This window comes from Myotis myotis, unplaced genomic scaffold, assembly GCF_014108235.1.
Source record: "Myotis myotis isolate mMyoMyo1 unplaced genomic scaffold, mMyoMyo1.p scaffold_m19_p_6, whole genome shotgun sequence".
Classification (NCBI taxonomy): Eukaryota; Metazoa; Chordata; class Mammalia; order Chiroptera; family Vespertilionidae; genus Myotis; species Myotis myotis.
This window is the reverse complement of record NW_023416368.1, coordinates 7052233-7074464: the sequence shown is the minus strand read 5'-3', so window position 1 is coordinate 7074464 and position 22232 is coordinate 7052233. Positions and strand designations below refer to the sequence as shown.

The window sequence follows — 22232 nt, the reverse complement described above, 5'->3', positions numbered from 1 at the left end:
TGAGAGAGAGTAAGTGTGTGTGTGTGTGTGTGTGTGTGTGTGTGTGTGTGTGTGTGTGTGTGTGTGTTGGAGGGAGAAGATCAGGTTTAGAAGGGGAAAACAACATTATATAGGAGACCTGAAATTGGGTGGCAACCAAAAGGTGGCATAATGAGCTTGGGGGAGCCTGGTTGTTTACTGAATGAAAATTTGGATGGTGCTTATGTCCTGGAGGGAAGGGGAAAGCTTTGCTATAATAAGGATTTTGGTAATTGCATATCAAAGAGTACTTGGCCTAAAATCTATATGCAATACATGGATTAGTATCTCAATTTCCAAGAGACCCATAGCACAAGTTGGCAGGAGTCAGTTACCAAGATGGACTTTAAGGGACTGGGTGTCCTTCTTGAAGGCCATGACACATTTGAGTAGGTGGAGAGGAAGGACTAGGGGATTCTAAGAGGGAGCAGCATTTTCTGCCTTCTCTCCTGCTCCGTGAAACCTCCTCTCATTGCTCAAGGTCATTTTTCTTGTGACCTCATAGTTCTTTGTCCATTTTTCAGTTACAGCATTGCCATGCCGTATGGGATTGTCTCTCTGCCTATCTGTGTGCCATGGTAGACTTAGGTCCTTCAGGCAAGGGGCTGTGTCCTATTATCTTTGAGGGTCCTGTCCATTGGCCCTGGGCTGGGCAGGTAGCTATGGAAGTGAGTTAGTGGAAAGAACAAACTAATTGAAAGTCCAAATTAATGTCTAGCTTTAAAAGAATTCTGTCTTAGAAAACAAGATGAGGAAAGATTTGTTTCACATCAGGCTTTCCCTCAAGGGCCTTTTAAATATAAAATTCCCCAATACTTTACTAGCCTTTTGTGGTATAATTCTTTTAGACAATGTTTGAGAGCTGGAATGTCAGAGCCAGTTTCATTCTCCAAACTTTTCTCTGTTAGATGATGAACCCCCGATGAGGGAAGTAAGTGGAGATAGGAGATAGAGGTTCCAAAATGTGTTAAAACAGCAGCTGCGTCCTCCAATGGAGCAGACCTTGGCCACGAGGAGAGAGTGCTCTGAGATAACACACATTCTGAAGCCGCTGCCTCCCTGATGTGTCACACGTGGCTCAGCAGCCCACGCCTTGAGGTTGCTGGGGAGGGTAGCTCAGGCCCTGGAGACGCTGGTGCCTGGGCTGAGCCTCCACGAGCCACCCAGGGCCCCTGGGGTCAGCACCCAGAGAGGGAGAGGCAGAGACTGAGTTTGGGAATTGAACACTGAGTATTAGGAAATGCCTGGCCAGTATGTCATCATCCTAATGAAATTACCTCCAAACATCTCAGTGCCTTTTGGCGGCTGTTAGTGGAGCTGGACAGATCTGATTCTGACGGGTCCTTTTAAGTGTGTTTTTAAAGGTATCTCCCATCCTGTTTCCTGGCACTGGAAGAGAGGTGAGCCTTTTCTTGTTCTGGGAGAATATAGAAGCTTTAGAACTTTAGAATGTCTGCTGTCTGGGCACCGACACAGCGCCCTTTCATGCCCAGCGATGCTTTCTGGGGGCCATGGCGTTGGGGCGCAGCGTCTGGAATTGAAAAGGCTCTGACTGGCTGGGAATGGTCCTCCTTTTCCCGAGAGGAATGAGGAGGCCTCCTTTCACAGCTAGGAAGTGTCTTCTCAACCCTGCTCCTCAGTCCCCTCGTCTGCAAAATGGGGCCAATGGTTATTACCCGTCCACCCCTGGCGAGGATCAAATAAAAACTCATGTGTGAAGCTCCCAACCCAGGCTTCTCGCTCAGCAGGCCCTCAGGAAATAAGAGCCGTCGCGATTCTCCTTCAGCACTCAAGTCTTCTCTCTCCTTTAATGCAAGATCAATGGACCAGGTCGCAAACTATTTTATGGCCTCGACTTAGGATCTCTCCTGAACTTGGGAAGTATTATCAAGCTGTCACCACAGCTGGGCTGTGAATAAAGCCCCCTTGAGATGGAATCAGCCACCATATGTCTGCTACAAAAGCTTGAACGCAAACTGAAGGGAGGGGCCCATGACCGTGTTCTGAGGGATGAGAGATGCCCATGGAGAAGCCCAGGGATACACTGCAAAGGGGCAGGTCTCCCCACAAGGCTCTATCCATGCCATCCCTGCCTAGGTCCCTGGCCTTCTTAAGTGACCCAAAGGAATCTATTTTGTCACCTGCTCCTTTAAATTCAGAACCCATTTTTCTAGATTAACACCACTCTCACACAGTGTGGCCTTTGTGCAGCCATTGAATATTCATGAGTATTCTTTAATAGCATGAGGAAGTTCTATGACTTAAATACAGAGAAAGGATTACAAGAGTATAACAACAACAAGGATGCCATCAGGGACCCCGAAGGTCGGGGAGGGAAGACTATGGCCCCTCAGTGGAGGCCCTGGATCTCTCAGAAGTCAGGCCCAGGGACCATGTTCCAAGGCTAAAATTATGTTGGCATCTTCTCTTAAAGGACACATGGTTTGTACATTTCTGTAGTTTCACATTTTCTAAAATGATTTTGCTTTCCTTTTATAAACCAGAAAAAAAAACAACAACCTTAAACACTGTTTTTAAAAAAGTAGGAATTAATGCGACAGTCAAGCACTTTCATGTGTATAATTTCCCTTTTCTTTTAACCAGCCTGTGGCGCCAGATGGCTCCACTTTAAAGACAGTGGTGGAGGAAGGAGGGGGAAGCACTTGTTTAAAATTTTGCAGAAAGGGGCAGAAATGAGGACTCCTGGTCTCTTGTTTTGGTCTGTGTATTTTGTCTCCAAATTTTCTCCCAATTCCCTCAATAAGCCTGTATGAAGCATTTACAGCATCTCAGGCCATGTGATGAGCACATGGGGGGTCCAAGAGATGTAGGTGACAATTCCTGTCCCCCAGGACTATGCTCCTGGTAGATGTGAGTGTGAAAGATTGACAGGAGAAATGCCCAGATAATAAAGCAGCAGCCTGTACAAAGCGCTGCGTACTCAGAGGATGGAGTGACTAATCCCATGGTAGGGGAGGGGATGATCAGAAAAAGTTACAGAGAAGAGGTGACATTTAAATCACAGCTCGCTGTCTGGCATGGCAGCAAAGAGCCCAAGCTTCCAAATTTGGCAGACCTTGAGAGAACTTCAGCCCTTACCACCTCATACTTGTGGACTTTGACCAGTTACTTATCTCCCTCCAAGCCTCAGTTTTTCTTCTGGAAAATGGGAGTAATCATAAGCAACCTCATGATAATTTTTTCAGGAGTAAATAAGATAACGGAAGCAAATCATTCAATTATAGCCCATTGTAACTTCAACAAACCAGAGCTTTTAGAAAAACAAAACAATTAGTAGTGATGTAGCTACTATGAAATATCCCACTAAAATGAAAATTATTTCCCATGGTAGATAGGTAATGGAATAGCATCCCAGGCAGAGGGAACAGCATGTGCTAAGTCACTGATATGTAATAGCTTCTGACATTTTGGAAAGCGGCAGGAGGTGGGTACAGGAGAAAGTGGAGTAGTTGGAAGTTAGACTATACATTCTGGGTTGAGTCTGATTTCAAGGAGCCTTGTTTGCTATGGGAGGAATTTTACGTTCTAGAATGGTGGTGGGGTAGAGATTAAGAAAAAAAGCCAGGGAATGGCATGGCCAGATGTGTGTCTCAGAGAGATCCCAAGGCAGCCAGGAGGAGGCTGGGTCCACGGGAGCTGGAACACTATAAGGGAATGTAGACTTTGAAGGTCAGTGCAGTGGGCCACATGGGACAGACAAGGATTTGTGATGAAGTATTTCCTTTCAATTAAAAAATTTTTGGATTTAAGACTTCACAAGGTAAGGAAAGCAGTTCCTACTCTCAGGACACAATGTATAGTGGAGAAAGAGGGAGAAAACTAGAAATAGCCATACTTTAGGACAAAGAATCATCACAAGAGAATTGAGGACAGCCTTGAGACGGTCAGAAGGAGGCGGTGTGACATCCAGGGAGGCAGGTCAGAAAAGACAGGAGCTTATTTTCAGACCCCCCCCCACCCCCAATGGACCACAATGAGCAAGGGCAGCATCTGTAGTTTCCCTGCCCGACACAGAGCAGGAATCAATGCCTGTTTATTGGGAAAAAACTGATTGTAAACTGAGGTTCATCTGAGACATTTCTTTGGGGCTGGTGGTGCCTAGAGTGAAGAGGGAGGGATCCATTTCAGGAAATCCCAAAAAGTCAGTGGGCTGAGTTTGTGGATGTCAGTGGCTTTGTTTTGCTTCCTGTGACTTTGGTTTTTGCTCTCTTTGATCCCTAGGCATATATATTTGATACTGAAGGCATATATATTTTTTTATATCTTGAAACAAATAAGCAAACAAAAAAACATGACAACAGCACATAACTCCTGCCCTCCCTCCCCAATATGGGATTAGTGCCTGCGGGACTGGGCGCAGGCCGGCTTAGTGTGCGGGTGGAAATGCTGTGTGAACCTCTCCTGGTTTCAACAGTTGAAGTGACTCAGTCCACTTGGCTCAGGAGAAAGGCTGCTTATTTGTCAGCATCACTAGGGCATCACAGCATCGCGTGTGCTCCCTGGGAAAGCGGCCTGAGTACCAATAAGAGGTCACTGTGTTTAGCTGATGATTTAAAACATATATAATGGTCTTTTGCCAGAAAAAAAAAAGGTATGGGTTTCATTTGAGTGAAATTTAGTGTAAGATAGCTATGGATATTGAGAATTTGTGGAAGCCATTCGTGATAATAAAGCTTTTATTTGCTTTGGAGCAAATAATCCTTTGGTGTGATGTTTATTGTCTTTTGATTTTAGTTGTGGTTTAAGCCAAGGCAGAATGCTCTGCCCTAAATGCTTCTTCAGCGAGACAGACCCTGTCTCCTTTAAATTGCATTTGTCTGAAATGGACTCGGTCACATGCAATAAATTCTGGCATTTTAATGGAAACATTACAGCAAAAATAGTTAACAATCTGCTTTAATTTCAGAACCAATTTTCCCCTTCATACAGTAAGGCAGTATCTTGGTAAAATGTGCAAAACGCGTTGGCATTTAATTATGATGGCAATTTGTTCTGAAGCAAGGTTAACCGGGCTGTCAGTATTCTGGATAAAGGGGTTGGGGGCTTGGCAGAGGGGGAGGGTAGCAGTGGCTTGGTGTCTGGGTCCTGAATACCATGCAGACCACGGTGGAATCAGGAGCCCTGGCCTATTAGCTGATGAAGGTCCAAATCAGTGGGAGGCTGGGTGTTCCTGGGAGCACAGGAGCAGCCTGTGTGCACCAATGGGTCCGTCCCTGTGCCAGACTGAGAGACAAGGAAACCATCTGGGAATCATTTCTTCATGTCTCTCCGCTGGATCTAATCCATTCCCCAATTTATTCCTGCAACAACTATTTGAATCCCATTGCACAGGTGCTGGAGATACAGAGGTGAGCAAAAATAGGCAGGATTCCTGTCTTAGGGAGGTTATAGGCAAACTGAGGCCCAGTGCACAAAATTCATGCATGGATAGGGTCCCTAGGCCTGGCCGGTGATCAGGGCTGATCAGGTTCCCCACCTCCCTGCCTCCCACCTCCTCCTTCCCTTGCAACCCACATGCCACCACTGTGTGGTCTGTCCGCCCCCCCCCCCACCCCGCCTCCCTGACTCCTCCTTCCCTTGCTCCCTTAACACCCGCTGCTGCCGCTGGTCACCCTCCATGTTCTGTGCTGCCCCTTGGTGGTCAGCACACATCATAGTGAGCGATCAAACTCCCATTCTTCCGGTCGAACTCCCTAGGGGATGCTTTGCATATTATATATATATATATATATATATATATATATATATATATATATATATATATATATGGAAAAGACATAAATCAAAGGATGATGCACAGATAAGTACAAGGATAACTGAGCTAATGGCTTTGATGGAAGGTCCTTGGTGCCAGGTGACCGTGTTAGAGGGGCATTGGGTGTGGTATGGGCAGTGGTGGTAGTAGCATGGAAGGCCTTGCTGGGAAGCTTACTCTGCTGGATCTTGGCGGTGAGGGTGACATGGTGGGTATTGTCCCAGGTACAAGGACAAGTGCACAAAGACCCTGGAGGGAGTGTTGCATGCTAGGCCTGAGGAGCTCAAGGTGACTCAGTGTGACTGAAGAGCAGATAGCACAAGGCTCTCAAGTCTAGCATCAGTGGTTCGTGAAGCTGCCCTGGGCGCTGGTGTCTGGTAGACTCTTATGTGTTCCACCCACCAACCACATTGCTTCCAACACTCACTTCCCCACGTGATTGCTGCGAGTCCTGGGACCACTCAACTAGCCTCACTTAATTGCCTGATGCTTGAAATGGCAGGGTCCCAACTCCCACGGTACCATTCACCTCCAGGATATCTGATCCCTCAGAGTGCTGTGCTGGGCTGATCTGCCTGCATATCCTGGATCACTGAGGACTTTGTTAAGTAATGTTCATTGCCATGGTCTCTGGTCTTTCTCAGGCAGGAAGAGTTCATTCCCTTATCACTACCACTTTTTGCCTGGAGAAAATCTTGAGCCTGTTTCTGAAAACCCACTGCAGCCCCATGAAGACATCTTCCGTCCTCTTTCTCAATGTACTTCAATCAACAAATGAGTGAATACACACTTATTGAGCACCTGTTGTGTGCCCACCCTGTGCTCAGGGCTTTCACCCACTTAGTTTTTAGACACCCTTGTAAGGCAAAGGTTATGTTCAGTTTTATAAGAATCAGAGGCTCACTGAGGGCTGAGGTTAACTTTCCCAAGGTCACCTGGCAAAAAGAAGGTCGCAAAATATCAAACCCATGTGTCAAGACTTCTGACTCTATGTCCAGTCCCCCACCCCACAAATTGGTAAATAAGCTGGTTTTAGATGGCTCGGGGTCGGGGGGGGGGGGGGGCAGGATGAGGGAATTTAATAAGATGATGGGAAAGTTTTTTTCTTTTCAATTCTCTCTCGAACATCCCGATCAATCAAGTAGAAAACATATTTGGTATCCAAATGGCTTTAGCACATGTTGAAGTTTTGCTAACTCCCTTAACAAAGAGAGCTGGTCTCAGGCTTGGCACTTTCAACACTCAACAGTCTCTAACAAGAATTTAATAAAATTATTTTTATTTCATCCTCTATATTTGGAACATAATTGGTTTTCTTTGTGGTGGTATTATAAAGTTGCCTTTTAAGGAAGAAAATTATAGGAAAAATAAAGAAAAATATTGACTAAATTATAGGTCTGGTATGTGGATATAATAATGATAAAAACATGAATGTGTGTTCATCCAAATGAGCTGGGTAGAATCCTGTTCATTCACTCTGCCTCCCTTGCTCCCAGGACACATGGTGTGTCACCATTATGGCCCTAAATTCTGAATCTGTTCTTTGTTGTCCTGGAAAACATATAGAAGAGGTTGTAACAAAAACTATCCCTATCATTAGGACCATTGAGGTATCAATCTTCTTTTTAAAAAATATATTTTTATTGATTTCAGAGAGGAAGGGAGAGGGAGAGAGAGATAGAAACATCCATGATAAGAGAATCATTGATTGGCTGCCTCCTACACACCCCACACCAGGGACCAAGCCCACAACAGGGGCATGTGCCCTGATTGGCAATCGAACTATGACTTTCTGGTTCATGGATCAATGCTCAGCCACTGAGCCACGCCGGCTGGGCAGGGATCATCCTTCTTAAGTTTAAATCAACCCAAGCTAGTAATGGAGTCTTAAAACCTAGGAAAAATATGTAAGTTTATTGCAAAAGATAATATCCCATTTAAAATAGTTTAGAAATTTACAAAAACTTACATTATACATTGTTTTTAAGAAGGGGCTCTACAGATGAGCTGGTATTAAGTTCCAAGTATAGCGGGTACACATTTTTTCTTAACTACAGAGAAAGCAGCTACATAAACTCCAGCAATTTAAGTTGATGTATCAGTCTTTTCCCCTTCAATTTTATAAAAGTAATCTTGGCTAAATTAATCTCTCTCTGTAAAACCATATAACCTCAAGTACAGCATTTTTGCAGATTATCATGGTAGATGTTACATAATATTTTACAAAGACGTGATTTTCACATGAGTAGATAGGTATAGAGTTTTGGTCTATGAATATGTGTGGGTGTTGTTGTTTTTTTTAAAAAAAAACACAGAGATGATCATTTTTATTAGCAGGAAGGTGTTTACTGAATCCCTTTCCCTCATAATGATTTTAAATGTTCAATTTCCAGAAGAGACCTCCTTCCCAGTTTCAGGTTGGTGGCCCCAGCAATGCTGTGTTGTGCTTTGGTATAGATTCATTGCAGTCCCATTTGGTTGTATTTTTAGAAATGTCAACATTTCCTACCCCAATTTCATTTTTCAGTTGAGGGTTTATCTGATATATCCAACTAAACATAAGTATATAAGAACGTGCGCTTTTTAATTACCCAAGGTTTGGGTTCTACTCTGAGAGAATGGCCTTAAACACCTCTTCACCAATCTGGGCTAAGTCTGGCAAATGAGCCAGCTCAGCTCTGGGTCATTCTGCTCATTTGATGTCGGACCATGCACAGAGCTTATAAAGTGGATCGAGTAGGTGTTGATATCTCCATTTCAGAATGGACAAACAGGCCCTGACATTTTAAGCAGTTTGTTAAAGGATAGTGGACTAGGCTATTCTGTTGCCTGGGTCTCTTAATTCCCGAAACAGGATTATTTTCATGCTGCCCAAGATTATAAATTAATTTGAAAATTAGTGTAAGCAAAGCGAATTAAGATGGAAGCTCTACTACAAGATAAAATTACATAAGAGATCCCACATGATTTTGCTTTATTGGATTATCCTCGATGCTGTTCTTTTCCATTGTTGGGGCCAACTGAGAGTTGATTGTGTGGATACAGAAAGATCTGTGGCTTTCAGCCAGTGGGAGCATATCTTATTGAAATGTGGCTTCCTCCATATGACAAGTGTATTTATCTTAATTCCCACTTAACATTATGGATGCCGGTCTCACTTTCTGGGTTTAAACATTACACTAGAAACAGAACAAGAACATCTTGAATGACATTCCAAGACTTAAATAGTGCAAGCTGAGGTTCCTTGCCAAATTTTCCCCTCACTCTCACTGAAAGAGCTTGCACACTGCAGCGCTGTGGCAGGAGCAGGTGCAGCTGTCGGAGTGGTTTGCTTCATTCGTCTCAATTTGCAGTGGGGGTACATTCATTCCAGACTCTAACTCAGACACCTGATCTTGAGCAAAGGGGGGTATGAAATGCCTTCTTCATTGAGTGCCATGTTGAGCTTTAGGATCCCTTTTCTAAGCAGCATCCACCTGAGCACAGGCTGGTAGAGAATTTAACGAGAACGCACCCCTCATCCCCCAAAGTATGGAGAAGTTACTTAATTATATTATGTTAGTACTTTGTTCAGCCATGCAAGTTTGACTGGACCCACATGTATAGGGGTCTTGTCAAAAGAAGGAGCCAGACTTTAAAAGAATTCAGACTTTGGGAAGGGAAGGTCTTTAATACTAAAATGGAAAAAAATATATATCCCTCCTCCTGCTGCTTCTTCAATCAGGTGATCATTGAAGGGATCACCAGGAAGGGAGATTATGTAGATTAATATACTTAACAACCTATCTACAAAGCTATTGCAGGGATGAATGGGTGAGAACCAGTGTTGTGTTTTATCCTAGTCTTATTTATGTTACTGGTCAGATGAAACAGACAGGTTGCTGGATCTCATGATCTTACTAAATGTTGCAGGGAAATCAACTGTGAAATCTTAAAGTTCAAACCAAATCCCACCTATTTTCCAGGTGGTCTCATGCCCCAGGCTGAGAAGCATGGTGGCCTAAGGTGGGCCCTGGAGCTACAACCGCAGGAGAGACACCAAGTTCCTTACCCCCAGCAGTGACCTTACCCTGCCACAGACTGGAAGACCCCGCAGCATGAGATGACAGATTCTTAATTTGGGGTCAAGGGGCTATTTTAAAATGAAAATGACCCAGCCCACCAGGTGCTCTTGCATTTTTGCCCTGCGCATATCTGTCATGCTATGTATGCCAACATCTTAGAAAACAGCCAGTGTATGTAACTGATCCTTCCTGGTGTATCAGTTTCTAGCTCTCCTCTAACTTCCTGCTCTACATAACATTGCTTTTTCTTTTTCTTTTTCGGATGACAAACCAAGGATGAGAAGGAAGTGCTTAGCATCATAGAAGTGTTGGAGAGTCAATGGGGACTTTGTTCAGGGTGGGAACCTAGACTAGCAAACCAGGATTGTGGCCTAGTCGTGCGTGATGGGGAACTAGGCAAGTGGTCACTCTAAGGTCCGTGAAGCCCTCAGCAAACAGTGGCACTCATTCAGGTGAGGTTGGTGGTCAGGGGTCCCGCAGCAGCTAAACCAGCCGCGAGTCTTTCCGGTTTCGCAGGTTGAGTGGCTCTCGGTCTGGGTCCTTTGCTAAGAAGCAGAGAAGACCTGAGGGCAGTGGTCCCCATCTCAGGGAGGTCTTGGGGGAAGGCAGAGTGCATGGTCCCAACAAACTCAGATCCACCAGAAGCATTTCTTCTTCACCTTCTTGGTTTTCCGCCTTAAGTCCTGTTTCTCAGGAACAGGGGGTTCTGCTGTGGACTTTGGTGGGGGACATGGCTCCTCAACTGGTTCTGCTTCCTCCAGACTCTGTAGAACTTCATGGAACCTGCCTTCCTGCTGCCGAAAATCATATTCTACACTGAAAAACACAGGACAAGGAAGGACAGTAAATTCGAGTCAGCACATATGGCTTTAGCATCACAAAGGGGCCAACTGATATGGAAGAGCATGGCCTTTGACATCTGGTCCCAGATGCTTAGGTACCTACTGGCTATATGACCTTGGAAAAATTGTGCCATCTCCCATCCATCCATCCATCCATCCACTCATCCATCCATCCACTCATCCATCCATCCATCCAACCATCCAACCATCCATCCTTCTCATAGCTCAACACTGTGCTCAGTTATGGTACACAACAAGACAGACAGACAGACATGGACACTGCTCTTGTAGATCTTACTTCTCAGTGTGTGAGACAGATGGTTAAAGTAACAATTGCTTTTAAAATATGCCTTGTATCTATCTCAACTATGCCTACTTTCCTGCTCTTTATCCATACACTTCTACCAAATGATAAAAGCATACACAAAAACCAGCTATCTTTTTCTCCTTATATGTGACATTTCTCTGCCTTCATAATTTGAATAAACAATGGCAACAACAAACCACCTGAGTTTGTCAAGACTCACAGCAGTGTCCTAATACCAATTGGAAAAAAGAATGCTGTGGGTGAATCCAGAATGTGGACAGAACTGGCAGGCCCGGGGAGAGAAGAGCCAGGAGACAGAATGAAACTGTCTCATCATCACAATTTAAAGAGCAGCCCAATATAGAGGATAGAACAAAAGCTTTGAGTGGAACATTCCCAAGTTTGAACAAGGTTATACCACTCACCGGCTAGGTGACCTTGGACAAGTTGCTTCTCTTTCAGAGACTCAGTTGAAAGTGGGGGTTATAAAGCTCTCTCACTGGACAGTTTACAGATGGGACACAATGACAGGTGAAATGTCTTCACGTAGGATATGGTCTCTGCCCACTCCACTCTTCACTAAGTCTTTTGTCTTCCTATCTTATGGGCTGAATGTCTCTTCACTCATACCTGAAGCTCTTAAGTAATTGTATACCTTGCCAGCATTATCCCTCTTCACCCCTCCCCTCCATGTACATTCAGGAAAGAATGCATTCTATGTTTCTATGGAAACACCACAGGATTGCCTTATAATCATTGGGACTTAGAGCTCTCCCCGCACCCCTCTTGCAACTGCCCCCACTGATTTTGACAATTGGAAGGAGATTGAAAGTAACTTCTTTTCAAGGCCAGGCAAAAAGCAGAGCATAGAGAAGTGTGTGAACTTAGGAAAGAAATTGATTAATGTGTTTTTTTTTTAGGCCAAAGCAGTTTATTAACATAAAGGAAAATTGTCACTTTCCTTCTTATTCTTGACAAACTATTCTTTAGTTTGGATGAATGTATAGGGTCTCATTTCTTTTCATCTTGTCACTGGATGGAGGAAAGGAGATACCCTTCAACTTCCTTTTTAGCCAACTCGCACCATATTCAGCGACCTCTTGATAAGGGGAATAAATTGTGTACATGGTGAGAAGTCAAGGAGAGGGTTGTTGTTTGTAGATTCTAGGGAATGCCATCTGCCTTGGGTTTGGTATCAAGGTGAATACCAGTGACTTTTTAAACCTTGCTCCCCCTTCTCTTCTTCTCTTAATTTCCCTCCCAGCCCACCCTTACCATCTCCTGCCACCCATATTCTGTACAGATGAAGAGGAGTGCCGAGGGCTTAGTTTGCAGAGCTCTGGCTCACAGTGGGGGCCAAGAAATTGCAACAGTACAGAATTCAGGCCTGGGTCCATTGAGGTCGTGTGGAGCAGTCGAGGCCAGTGCGGTTGGTCCAGTGAGGAATATCTGACACCTGGTTCAGGCTGCCCCAGTCATTGTCTAAGGGAGCCTTGGGGCCCTGCCCATGTAATCTGTCTGGGTGTGGTACTGCATTGCTTTGGAAAGTGAGCTGTCTGTCTGCCAGGAATGGGAGAGAGCTTTCAGGTCTCCCTTGGGAGAGCACCTCACTAATCCAGCTCACAGATCAATGCCCCAGCCACCAGGGGAGGTGAAAAGCACAGGGATGTTTTTCTAGGAAATCGGAAGCAGTGGGAAGCCTAAGTCATAACTTGTTGGGAAGAAGAAATAGTGAGAAGCAAACAGTAGATGGATACATTAGTACATGAGCAGACAATAGAGCCTGGCAGCAGCTTGGCTGGGCAAATCGAAGTTAGGTATGCCAGAAAGAGATGCAAGCTTATATAGAAACAGATGAATAATAGAAACCCCTTACTTTTGAGTAGCACTTGCAAATTGCAGACCCTTCAGATCTGTGTTTTCATTTTATCCTCATGGTAGCCCAGGAAAATGGGAAAATTGTCCCCATTGACAAACAAGTTGGCATGGAGAAGTCACACTGTAAGTTATGAACAGAATATAAGCCTGATTTCCAGACTCTTAGTCCTTTGTTTTTCCTAAAGAGCAATGAGATGTTTTAGCCCAGGGCCTGGCTACTACCCAGGGACTTAATCTAAGAAGAAGAAATAACAGAAGAGAACCTGGACCATGTTAGGTGAGGATGCATGGCAATTCAAATTAATAATAATAAAAAGAAGGAGATGAAGGAGGGGGAAGAGGGATGGTGAAAGGAAAAGGAGGAGAAGAAAGAGAGTGAGGAGGAGGAGGAGGAGGTAGAGGAAGAGGAGGACTGTCATCTGTGCAGTAAAATCTATATTGTAGACTCTGCACTGCAAGTTTAGTGATGCCCACATGCCTCATGTAATTCTCATGGCCCCCTTAGATAGATACTATCTTCGCTCCATAAATGAGGGAACCGAGGCAAGGGCGGGTTACGGCCACACACTAGTAAACGACAGAGCCAGGATTTGAACCGACACTGACCCTGAAGCTGGTGCACTAAAACAGACTGGACTGAGATCCTGGCCATCAAATGTGTGTGGGTGGGGATGCCGAGGTGGTGGTGACCAAGGCCTGGTGCATGACCGCCCAGTCCCCTGTGGAACCAGCCCACCCTGCAATGGTGTTTCCAGATTGCAGGGCAATGCTGGTGGGAAGCTGCGTAGCCAGAGAAGATGGGCACCCCCTTAGCAGGCAGCAAACTCAAAGTAATACGTGGGCTCAGCCGTTGTCTTTGTCTTTGGTGTAGTTGGCTGCTGAGGGCTGCAGGGGGCCCTGGCCTTTCTTTCTCAGCAGGGGGGCAGGGCTGGTCTTTTATTAAAGAGAAAGGGACAACCCCCTGCCACACACCACACACTCCACACAGGTTGGCTGAGAAACTAATGGTCCACGACACCTCCCTGAAGGTGGAGCATCCTCCAGGTCCCTCTCTACCTCCTCCCTCTGCGAGGCTTTCTGTAACTCCTGGCACACAGAGCTGGTGACCACAGGCTTAGGGACCTCCCACAAGTTTCTTCTCTAAAGAATGAGCCAGCGGCATCAGTGAGCTCAGTGAGGGCAGTTTGGTTCCTATCTCCTTGGATAATCAAGTCACTTTCTTTGGGGAAGGATCCCAGCCTTGGAACATAGGAGCTTTAGTTAGTCTCACTGCCTCTCCTCACCTCCACTCCCCGCCCCCATTCCGAAACTTTGTCCTAATGACCAGTTTGCTTGTTATTTATAGGGTGTAATTTTAAGCTTCACAACTTGCAGCCATTTCAAGTTGGCAAGGGCACCCCTTCCCTTAGGGCAGTGGTCGGCAAACAGCGGCTTGCGAGACACATGCGGCTCTTTGGCCCCTTAAGTGTGGCTCTTCCACAAAATACCAGCTTCTGCGCATGGGCCATGAAGTTTCAATCGCACTGTATGTGCGCGCCCGCACGTGGTATTTTGTGGAAGAGCCCGCACTCAAGGGGCCAAAGAGCCGCATGTGGCTCGCGAGCCGCAGTTTGCCAACCACGGCCCTAGGGCATGTGTCTGCTGAAGAGTCCTCAGGGAGTCGCAGGTTCTCCCCTGGGCACTTGGACACGAGCTGCAAAAATCATCATGCTGATCGCTAATTGAGAGAACCCTGCGCTCTGGGTTCTGTGCCTGTGGGACGAGGAGGTCTTCCCACTAAGCCCTCAGCAAGGACAGGTTCGCTCAGAGAACTTGAGCACATATATTCAGTGATTATGCCAGGTCCCAGGTAAGAGGGGAAGGGACAGGAAAATCTCCCGAAAGCAGGAGCTGTTTCAGCCCCAGCTCTGTTGGATCTTGGGCAAATCACAGAGCCTCTCTGAGTCTTCATTTCCTCATCTGTAAAATGGGACTAATAGCCATACTCGTACATTAGGGTTGTTGGGAGTCTGAGAGGAGATGCTGTGTGTACTGTGTTTAGCAAACTGCCTGGCTCAGTGCCTGGTAGGACAAGTGGTAATGATTGTTACATTCACTTGACAGAGAAATAAAGATTAGGTCATTCTGTGGTCAACCAGGGCCTCTGTGCCAGCAGCCATCGTTTGTTATTCCTGGGAAATTCTCAGCTTGCTTGATTTTATATTTATGGCATGTTTCAGCCTCTTTAGCTATTAATGCATTAAAATAGGTTTCATTTTTATTGCAGATAAATTGCTGATGCTGTAAATCCTCCTCCTTTCCCCTTACACTTTGGGGAGAAAGAAGGGATAATGTGCTGCTGAGAGAAACAGGGACCAGAGGCAAATATCTTGGGGATCAACCATTTGGGGCTCAGAGAAATTTCCACATGTACCCCAGACTTTATGCCTGTTCTCTAAAGAGAGGGCTTGAGCTATGTCTGGTGGTGGTTATGTAGGGAGGCTGGTTGGTATTGCTATGATGTGCAAGGTCCAGCCTTTGAAGCGAATGTTGCTCAGCCCATGTTGAAATGTGATGAGAACGGCAAATGCGTCTGTGATTACTAGAAAGAACAGATAAACTGTGTGCTTTGTGGGTGTTTTTCACTGGGACTTCCATTTTTGGCCAAAATGAGGACTGTGACTGGAAGACCCCAGCTCTTGCAGTCACCGGGCTCCATGCTGGGAGAGAATCCTAAGCAGACCAAAGGAAAATACTACATAATTGAAGTGGAAAGTTGGTTGCTAAACCTACAGGCCTGGGTGCATATTACATTTCTAGTGAAATACCTTGTTCTCTGGTTAACTAATAAATAGCTTTAAGTGGCAAGCAAGGACCTTTCCACCTCTCCCTTCATCCATTAAAAATGCTAAGTTTGCAGCATACTCTTTATTTCCATTTCCTAAGTAACATGTTTGCATGGTAGATGAAATTTTTTTTCTGAGAAAGGCTTTCTATTCTCTTCCCTTAAAACATTTGATGCATTTTACAACTTAAACCAAGAAGATTTCTTTCCTGGGAGCTATGTCCAGAATATAAATGCATGATTGGTATAGTCAAAGTCCTCCAAAGAGGCTCAGCAATGATTGTCAGAGTGAACTTGAAGATGAAGTACAGGGAGATATGGCTGGAGGAACAGGGAGTGGAGTGGGGGAAGGAGGAGGGATGTGGCTTGGGGAGAATCGTGCTTTTGAGAAGAGGAAAGGGAGCTGATTCCTCAGGGCTCCGTTTCTCAAACTTCAATCATTCGTTCACTATCTTCATGGTTTTTGTGAAACTATTGACTTAATGCTTTTCTTCCTTAAACCCATTTTCTATTTAAACTTCAAAACAGGTATATAACATAAGCAATACCACTTTTGAAAATGGAGACATGCATCATTTACAATGAATATTTAGGGGGACTTGTTTTAAAAGTTAAAAGCTTCAATAAAAAATTTTTAAATGATTACATTCTGGCTAGATACTATTGCTTGCCTATGGCTATGAGCCTGAGACCTACTCTGCCTGGGCAAAGAAGCGTGATCAATAAGCATAGGAAAGCTTTTGAAGACATTCTAGCACCAGCTTCGATTTTTCCCTCATGGTAATCACAAGGGTGGAAATAAACTTGGAAAGAGAACAGCCTTCTCACTCGGTAATCCAGTATTATTTTATCTTAGGTACCATAGGTAGCCTTCACCCAACCCGTTGAGAAACTTGTCTTAGAATCAATGCTAAGGATTGGTGAGGAGTGTGACTGGAGACTAAATAGCCTGGAAGCAGCTTTAACAGCAACATCTCCAGGGAGAAAGACCTGGCAGGCAGTGTGTCCTGAGCCCGTGTGCTTTACGTACAGTGACGTGCACTGGGCCCATTCGCCGACAGGAGAGGGCCCACAGCCGAACAAGGCCCGAGGATGAGCATTGCACATCACTTATTCATTAGATGTAAGATCTGACTTTACAGGACACAACACAGGGTTTTCAGTCGTTTGAAATGTTTTAAAAAAATGACAACTCTCATCTTCCCACTGTTACTATGATGGGAATGTTTGATCTCTTTGCTTTCATCAAATTAATTGCCTGTTCCTTCGCAATGGTTTAGATACAAGGGTACAGATACTGTCTGCGAGGATAGACTGGCTCTGAATGGTGATGAGCAGTGGATATACACAGTGGCTGCTCCTCTTGGAAAACTGGGAAGGGACGTGTGCATGAAGGTTTACTAACCTTTCCAGGGGTGTAGATTAATTTAGACTGTTTGCTGGGACTGTTTGAAGTAGCTACAGGAAAATGCAAACATTCTCAGACTTGTGGGAAGGTCATAGTGTAGCCAAATATTGCCACTTTTAATTGAGCACAGAACACCCAGATGTCGGGACTGAAGGGGACCAGAGGGAGCATCTAATTAAAAGGCCTCATTGTTCAGATGAGGTAACTCAGGGGTCAGAAATGATCTGCCGACGGCCAGGCCATGAAACTCACAGTAGCCTGGGCAACAGCCACTTATCCTTTCCATTTACATAAGCTAAATAAAAAGTCATCTTAAGGGAATAGAAAACACATCATCTGGCGGAGGAAGAAAAGAGACTATGCAAAATTTGAATGGAGATTAGTTAAATGTAATTATTGTTTATGATGAATAGATTTTTCTTTTGTCCTGCCTAGCTGTCTAGACATTTAATAATTTTTGTCTTCCTAGAGCTTAGAACATTTGCTTAAGATAGATGTTAAAAAAAGGAGCAAAAAGGTGGCAATGGATGAGCCTGCCTTATTCTTTCCAATGTCCCCTGCCTTTTCCAGGGGAGTTTTTGGAGGGGATGTTTCACACCGAGGTAAAGGGCATTTTCTGTGCTCGCTCCTGAAGATTCTGCCATTTGGTGAAAATATGTAGTTCTGAGGCTCCTGGGTGGAAGGAATTGACATTTCTATAAAAGAAATGCCCAAGGCCCTGCCTAAGTGTAGGGGCCTTCTGACTTCCAGGCCTCCCATCCAAAAATCTCGGGATTCTGCTGCAGAGAATGAGAAGAATTTCAAAGAAGACACAGGCAACCCAATTAGGCTGCCCTTTTCATCCGAGAGACACGTAATAGAGAAAGCAAAACCATACACTTTGGACAAAATTAGATGTCATCAACTCAAATGACTGCTTTTGACCGCATTTCCACCCGGCCACTGAAATGGGCTTCCCGCTCAGGGGACATTGTCGTTCTAGTAATAACGGTATTGAGGCCTTGGATTCGTACAGAGCTCTGCAGTCACAAAAGGCACTCACATATATTACCCCGTCTGCTCCTTGTGGCAACTCTGTACAGGGATAAGAGTCCCCACCCTCTGGATGAGGAAACTGAGCCCCAGACAGGTTAGCAGACAGCTGACTTGGGGGTTTTGACTGCTCTCACTATTATATGATGCTTTCCTTCTATTACTTATAAAAACCCACTTTATTGCAGCAGCCTTTTCCCGCTGCTGGAAGGAAATGGTGTGCTTGGAAATGCAAAGTGCTTAGCATGTTTTTTTACGGATAGTAAGTGCTTGGCCTGTGATAGCTGCTGTTGAGGAAGAGGCATTGAGGTGCAATAATCAGGACCACAGGGTTTGGGGTCAGAAAGGTCTGGACTTGAGTCCTGAGCCTGAGCCCTTCTCTGAAAATGCTGTCTGTGAGCCGGGTCCCGGGGCTTAACTTCCCCAAGGACATGAATGCCTACCTCATAAGGTGAAAGTTTGAAATGAGATGCCAATGTGCACGCAGAGCTCGGTAAGGTGCCAGCGCTCAGCGTTCAGTGAGTGTAGGATCATTATCAAAAGGATGTGCTCAGAGGCCTTATTGTAAGAAAGCAAAGCCACGCCTGCCTTAGAACCAGATGTTAACGTCTCACAGTTAAACACCTTGATATTTAAGTCTCGGGCATTGAAAGGCCTCCTGTCTTTGCCTCTCTCTTGACTTTCTGCCTCTAAGAGAGTTTACTAGAAGGTTCTGTGGACCCGTAGCTTCTGCACGCCACAGCCGGCCTCTGCTGTGGCCAGGTACCTGTATATGATGCACGCCGTGTTCTGGCAGGTACTGCAATTGTTGAGATCTTGGCCGGTTCGATAAAAGTTGCGCCTGCAAGATAGAGCATTTGCTGGGTAAATCTGTGGGCGAAAGTCCCAGGGGATGCACGCATCCTACTGACTCCTTCCCGTAGTGTGGCACTGCCCCTCCCATCGAGAGCCGTGCCCTGAATCCACGTGACCATTACAAATACACAAGGAGCCGTGATAATGGGGCCTCGTGTTTCCAGAGGGTTTATACATGTGTATGCGCTTTCAAATCTGTGGGTTTCCTCATGCTGACAACAATCCCAGGGACGAGTCGGCTCTTCTTCACCCCTCGTGACAGAAGCGACACTGCGGGACTTCGCAGAGAGTGGAGGGAGGTTGTGAAAACTCCCGACCCCTTAGTCCGGGGCGTCTCTCTCTGGGCCACCCCGGTGCTGTTCTCTCACAAAGCATTACTGACTCTGATTTCTATCAGCAGATGTCACTTAATTTCCTCAGCTCTCTCCTTCCCTTGTGTGGGTGAGCGTCACCATTCCTTCCTCTCAGTCTTCAGGGAGCACATTTTCGAGGGACGAACACGTCACACCTAAGTAAATAACTGCCTTCCCCTGCCCAGGCTGGTTCTGAGTCACCCAGGAAAGCACCATGTGCCTTTTTCTCTCTGCAGAACTGTGATCTCGTTGCAGTTTCTGCCGACTTGGTCAGCGGTGGCCTGACCCACACTCTGAGACTGGTCCGTAAAGGGCAAGGCCCACACCCTGAGACTGGTCCGTAAAGGGCAAGGTCCACAGGAAGCTTGGTGGCCACTGCGAGTCCTTTGTGACAAACACACAAATAACCAAAATCCGTTGCAAATGCAGTGACTGGCTTCGAGGCTGGGGTGGGGGCAGTACCTGTGTGCTATCACTTCCCCCCACCATTTATCAACTGGACCCACATCTTACAATCCTTTTAGGCCCGGCTGCTTCCTCGCCCCCTTATCTCTAGTCTGTTGATATTTGGAAACAAAAACAAATAGCCATGGGAATCCACCAAAGCCTAGAATTGAATGAAGCCCAGTTGGAGTTAAGGGAGGCCATTGCTTATGATTTGGGGAAACAACTGAGATGCAAATATTTTGGAGACATTTTACTAATGGAAACCAATGTTCTCTGTCTGCTCCTCTCCTGGCAAACGACTTGACCCAGTAGTTTTTAACATAAAAAACAAATCACCTTACCCTTCTGTGAGAGCCCGAGCTTTCTCCAAGTCTTGAATTACATTCAGAAGGACTTTAATTTTCTCTTGGTTCGAGTGCAGGGACTCTTCCACGGACTGCAGCCGGCCTTGGAGGTCGCAGAGCTCGCCCCGGGCCAGGTGGATCTGGTTAAGCTCCCTGTTGCTCTGAAGTTTGGTCTCCCTCCTTGGATGAGAGGACGGGAGGTGATCGTTTCCTGGACAGTTTCGAAACTCCAGGGTGTCCGACTGGGTGGGGTTCCTTGCGGTCCGCTCCTGACACGCAGCGGCAGGTCTGGATGGGTGGTTAGGTTTGAGTGGCGGCGGGTCCTGGTGATGGCTGCTCGATGACGAACAGTCCGAAGCCCCTCCTGGATGGGCTGGCTGTCCGTGGGAGCCTAGCGAGGGGGAGCCGTGAGTCCGTGGAGGCGAGGGGACACACGCTTCCTTTAACAGCGATGACAGTGGGCCAAAGTCTGTGTCACCAGAGTTGTCTTTGGGCAAAAGCAATTCAGGTTTAAGTTTCCCTGTGCCTGGCATGGGGTTGGCACCGCTGGTGGTGTTCAAGCAGGAAGGGGGTCTCTCTGAATCTGACGGCAGCATTCTTCGTCCATCACCGGGACACGGGTCCACCAATGGGTGGACGGAGTTGCTTATCTCCGCGGACCTGTCCTGGCTGAGAGCGGGCTCCCCAGTCGCCCAGGCCGGGCTGTGATAGATATCCTCTGGGACCTGAATGGCAGCGGTTGCTCTCTCCAAGGCTCTCCCAGCTCCTGCTTCCAGACATATGCTCACCGGCCCGTTGCTGTGCACCTTGGACATTCGAGGGAGAAACGGGTGGGACACCTGGACCCTTCGAGGCCCGTCCTCCAGATGCTGAGCCAGCCGCAAGCAGGCGAGGTCGGAAGCCACCGCGTCCTGTTCCGAGAGGTTGCCGTTGACCTGGATGGCACTTTGGAATGCTGCTGGCATTTCCACCAGGGACTTACTGGCTGTGAGTCTCTTCCTCTTGAAGATCGGGAAATGCTTCCTGAGACTGGGGGAGGTTTGGATTGCCATGTTCCGAAAGCCCCCTGCCTTCTGGGACCTGGGGAAGGAGAGGGAGTAGGCGGGAAGGGGGTGGTGTCTGGGGGCTTGGGTCTTGCCCATCACAGCCGGGTCCTCGGTTGTGTGGACGTCGACCCCAGCCAGGCCAGGCGGGGGCTTGCCGGTCCCATCTTCCTTGAACCGCACCTGCTGAGACTTGCTGCGGCGGTGGTGCGGCTGCTTCGCCAAAGCCACTGACTCCAGGCTGTTCCGCTTCAGAAGCACCGGGCGCATTTTTATATTTTGCTGGGCCATTGAGCCTCAGTTGGCAGGATTGGGACCATACACGTGTCCTGGGCACATGTCCTTAGGTCTTGGGAGCAGCCTCCAGTGCTGGCATCTCAGACACAGACATCTGCCAGCCGAGATGGAGCGGCCCTTTCCTCGGTGCCGAGGAGGCCGTGTGGGCCATCCCCAGCCGGTGGCTTCCGCTTGGGAGCTATCCGCAATGCTTCTCCTGCAGTTACAATATTATTTCATTGCGGTGATAATTGCCACTTAGATAAACAATGAGTTAGGCTAATTATTAAACATCCGATCTACCAAGAGAGCTGGTGGGCTGTTTATCAAAGAGAGGCTGGCAGGCGGCTCCGATCCTGGAAAAAGCTTGCCGCCTTGAACAAAAAGACAACAAAAGTACCATTTAGGGGATAGCGCCAGACTCCCGATGTGTGAATTCCAAAGGAGACCTGCTATGTCTGGAACAGGCGGCTTCCCTTCCCGGAGCATCAGTTTCCAGTGTAAAACTATGGGGCACTTACACACATCTTCTGGCCAGGGCATGTAAGCAGATGGCGAAATCAGAGGCCTGGGGGTCAGCTTCTTTGATGACCCATGATGCTCCTAAAGGAGCCGCCCCGTTTCTGTCAATCACAGATCCCACCCTCAGAGCCATTGTGTCCTTTCATACTCTGCCCCTTTCCTGCAGCCTGGGACACATATCTTCCTAAACAGCCTCACAAAACCCGGTGGGGTGTGACCAGGACAGGTGTGAGGCATCTGAAG

At 46.6% G+C, this 22232-nt stretch overlaps 2 protein-coding genes across 3 annotated transcripts in view; one reads left to right on the top strand and one right to left on the bottom strand.

Annotated features, from left to right (window-relative positions):
• DOCK2 (dedicator of cytokinesis 2) overlaps positions 1–22232 on the top strand; it is a 374655-nt gene that overhangs the window by 174832 nt on the left and 177591 nt on the right. The gene's annotated exons all lie outside the window — the stretch shown is intronic.
• On the bottom strand, positions 9293–21482 carry INSYN2B (inhibitory synaptic factor family member 2B). The gene is made up of 3 exons (XM_036312511.1): positions 20146–21482; positions 18916–18990; positions 9293–10674 (listed from the first exon to the last, which is right to left on the bottom strand). Exons 1-3 carry the CDS (start codon positions 21480–21482, stop codon positions 10488–10490), a joined length of 1599 nt encoding a protein of 532 aa, XP_036168404.1. The 3' UTR covers positions 9293–10487.

Excerpts from the sequence above, each read along its gene's own strand:
- INSYN2B (XM_036312511.1), bottom strand. The coding sequence starts at position 21,482 with ATGGCCCAGCAAAATATAAAAATGCGCCCGGTGCTTCTGAAGCGGAAC. Across the intron at positions 18,991-20,145 it reads GCTCGGGCTCTCACAGAAGG|GCGCAACTTTTATCGAACCG; the intron begins GTAAGGTGATTT and ends TCTATCTTGCAG. Across the intron at positions 10,675-18,915 it reads ACGGCGTGCATCATATACAG|TGTAGAATATGATTTTCGGC; the intron begins GTACCTGGCCAC and ends TGTGTTTTTCAG.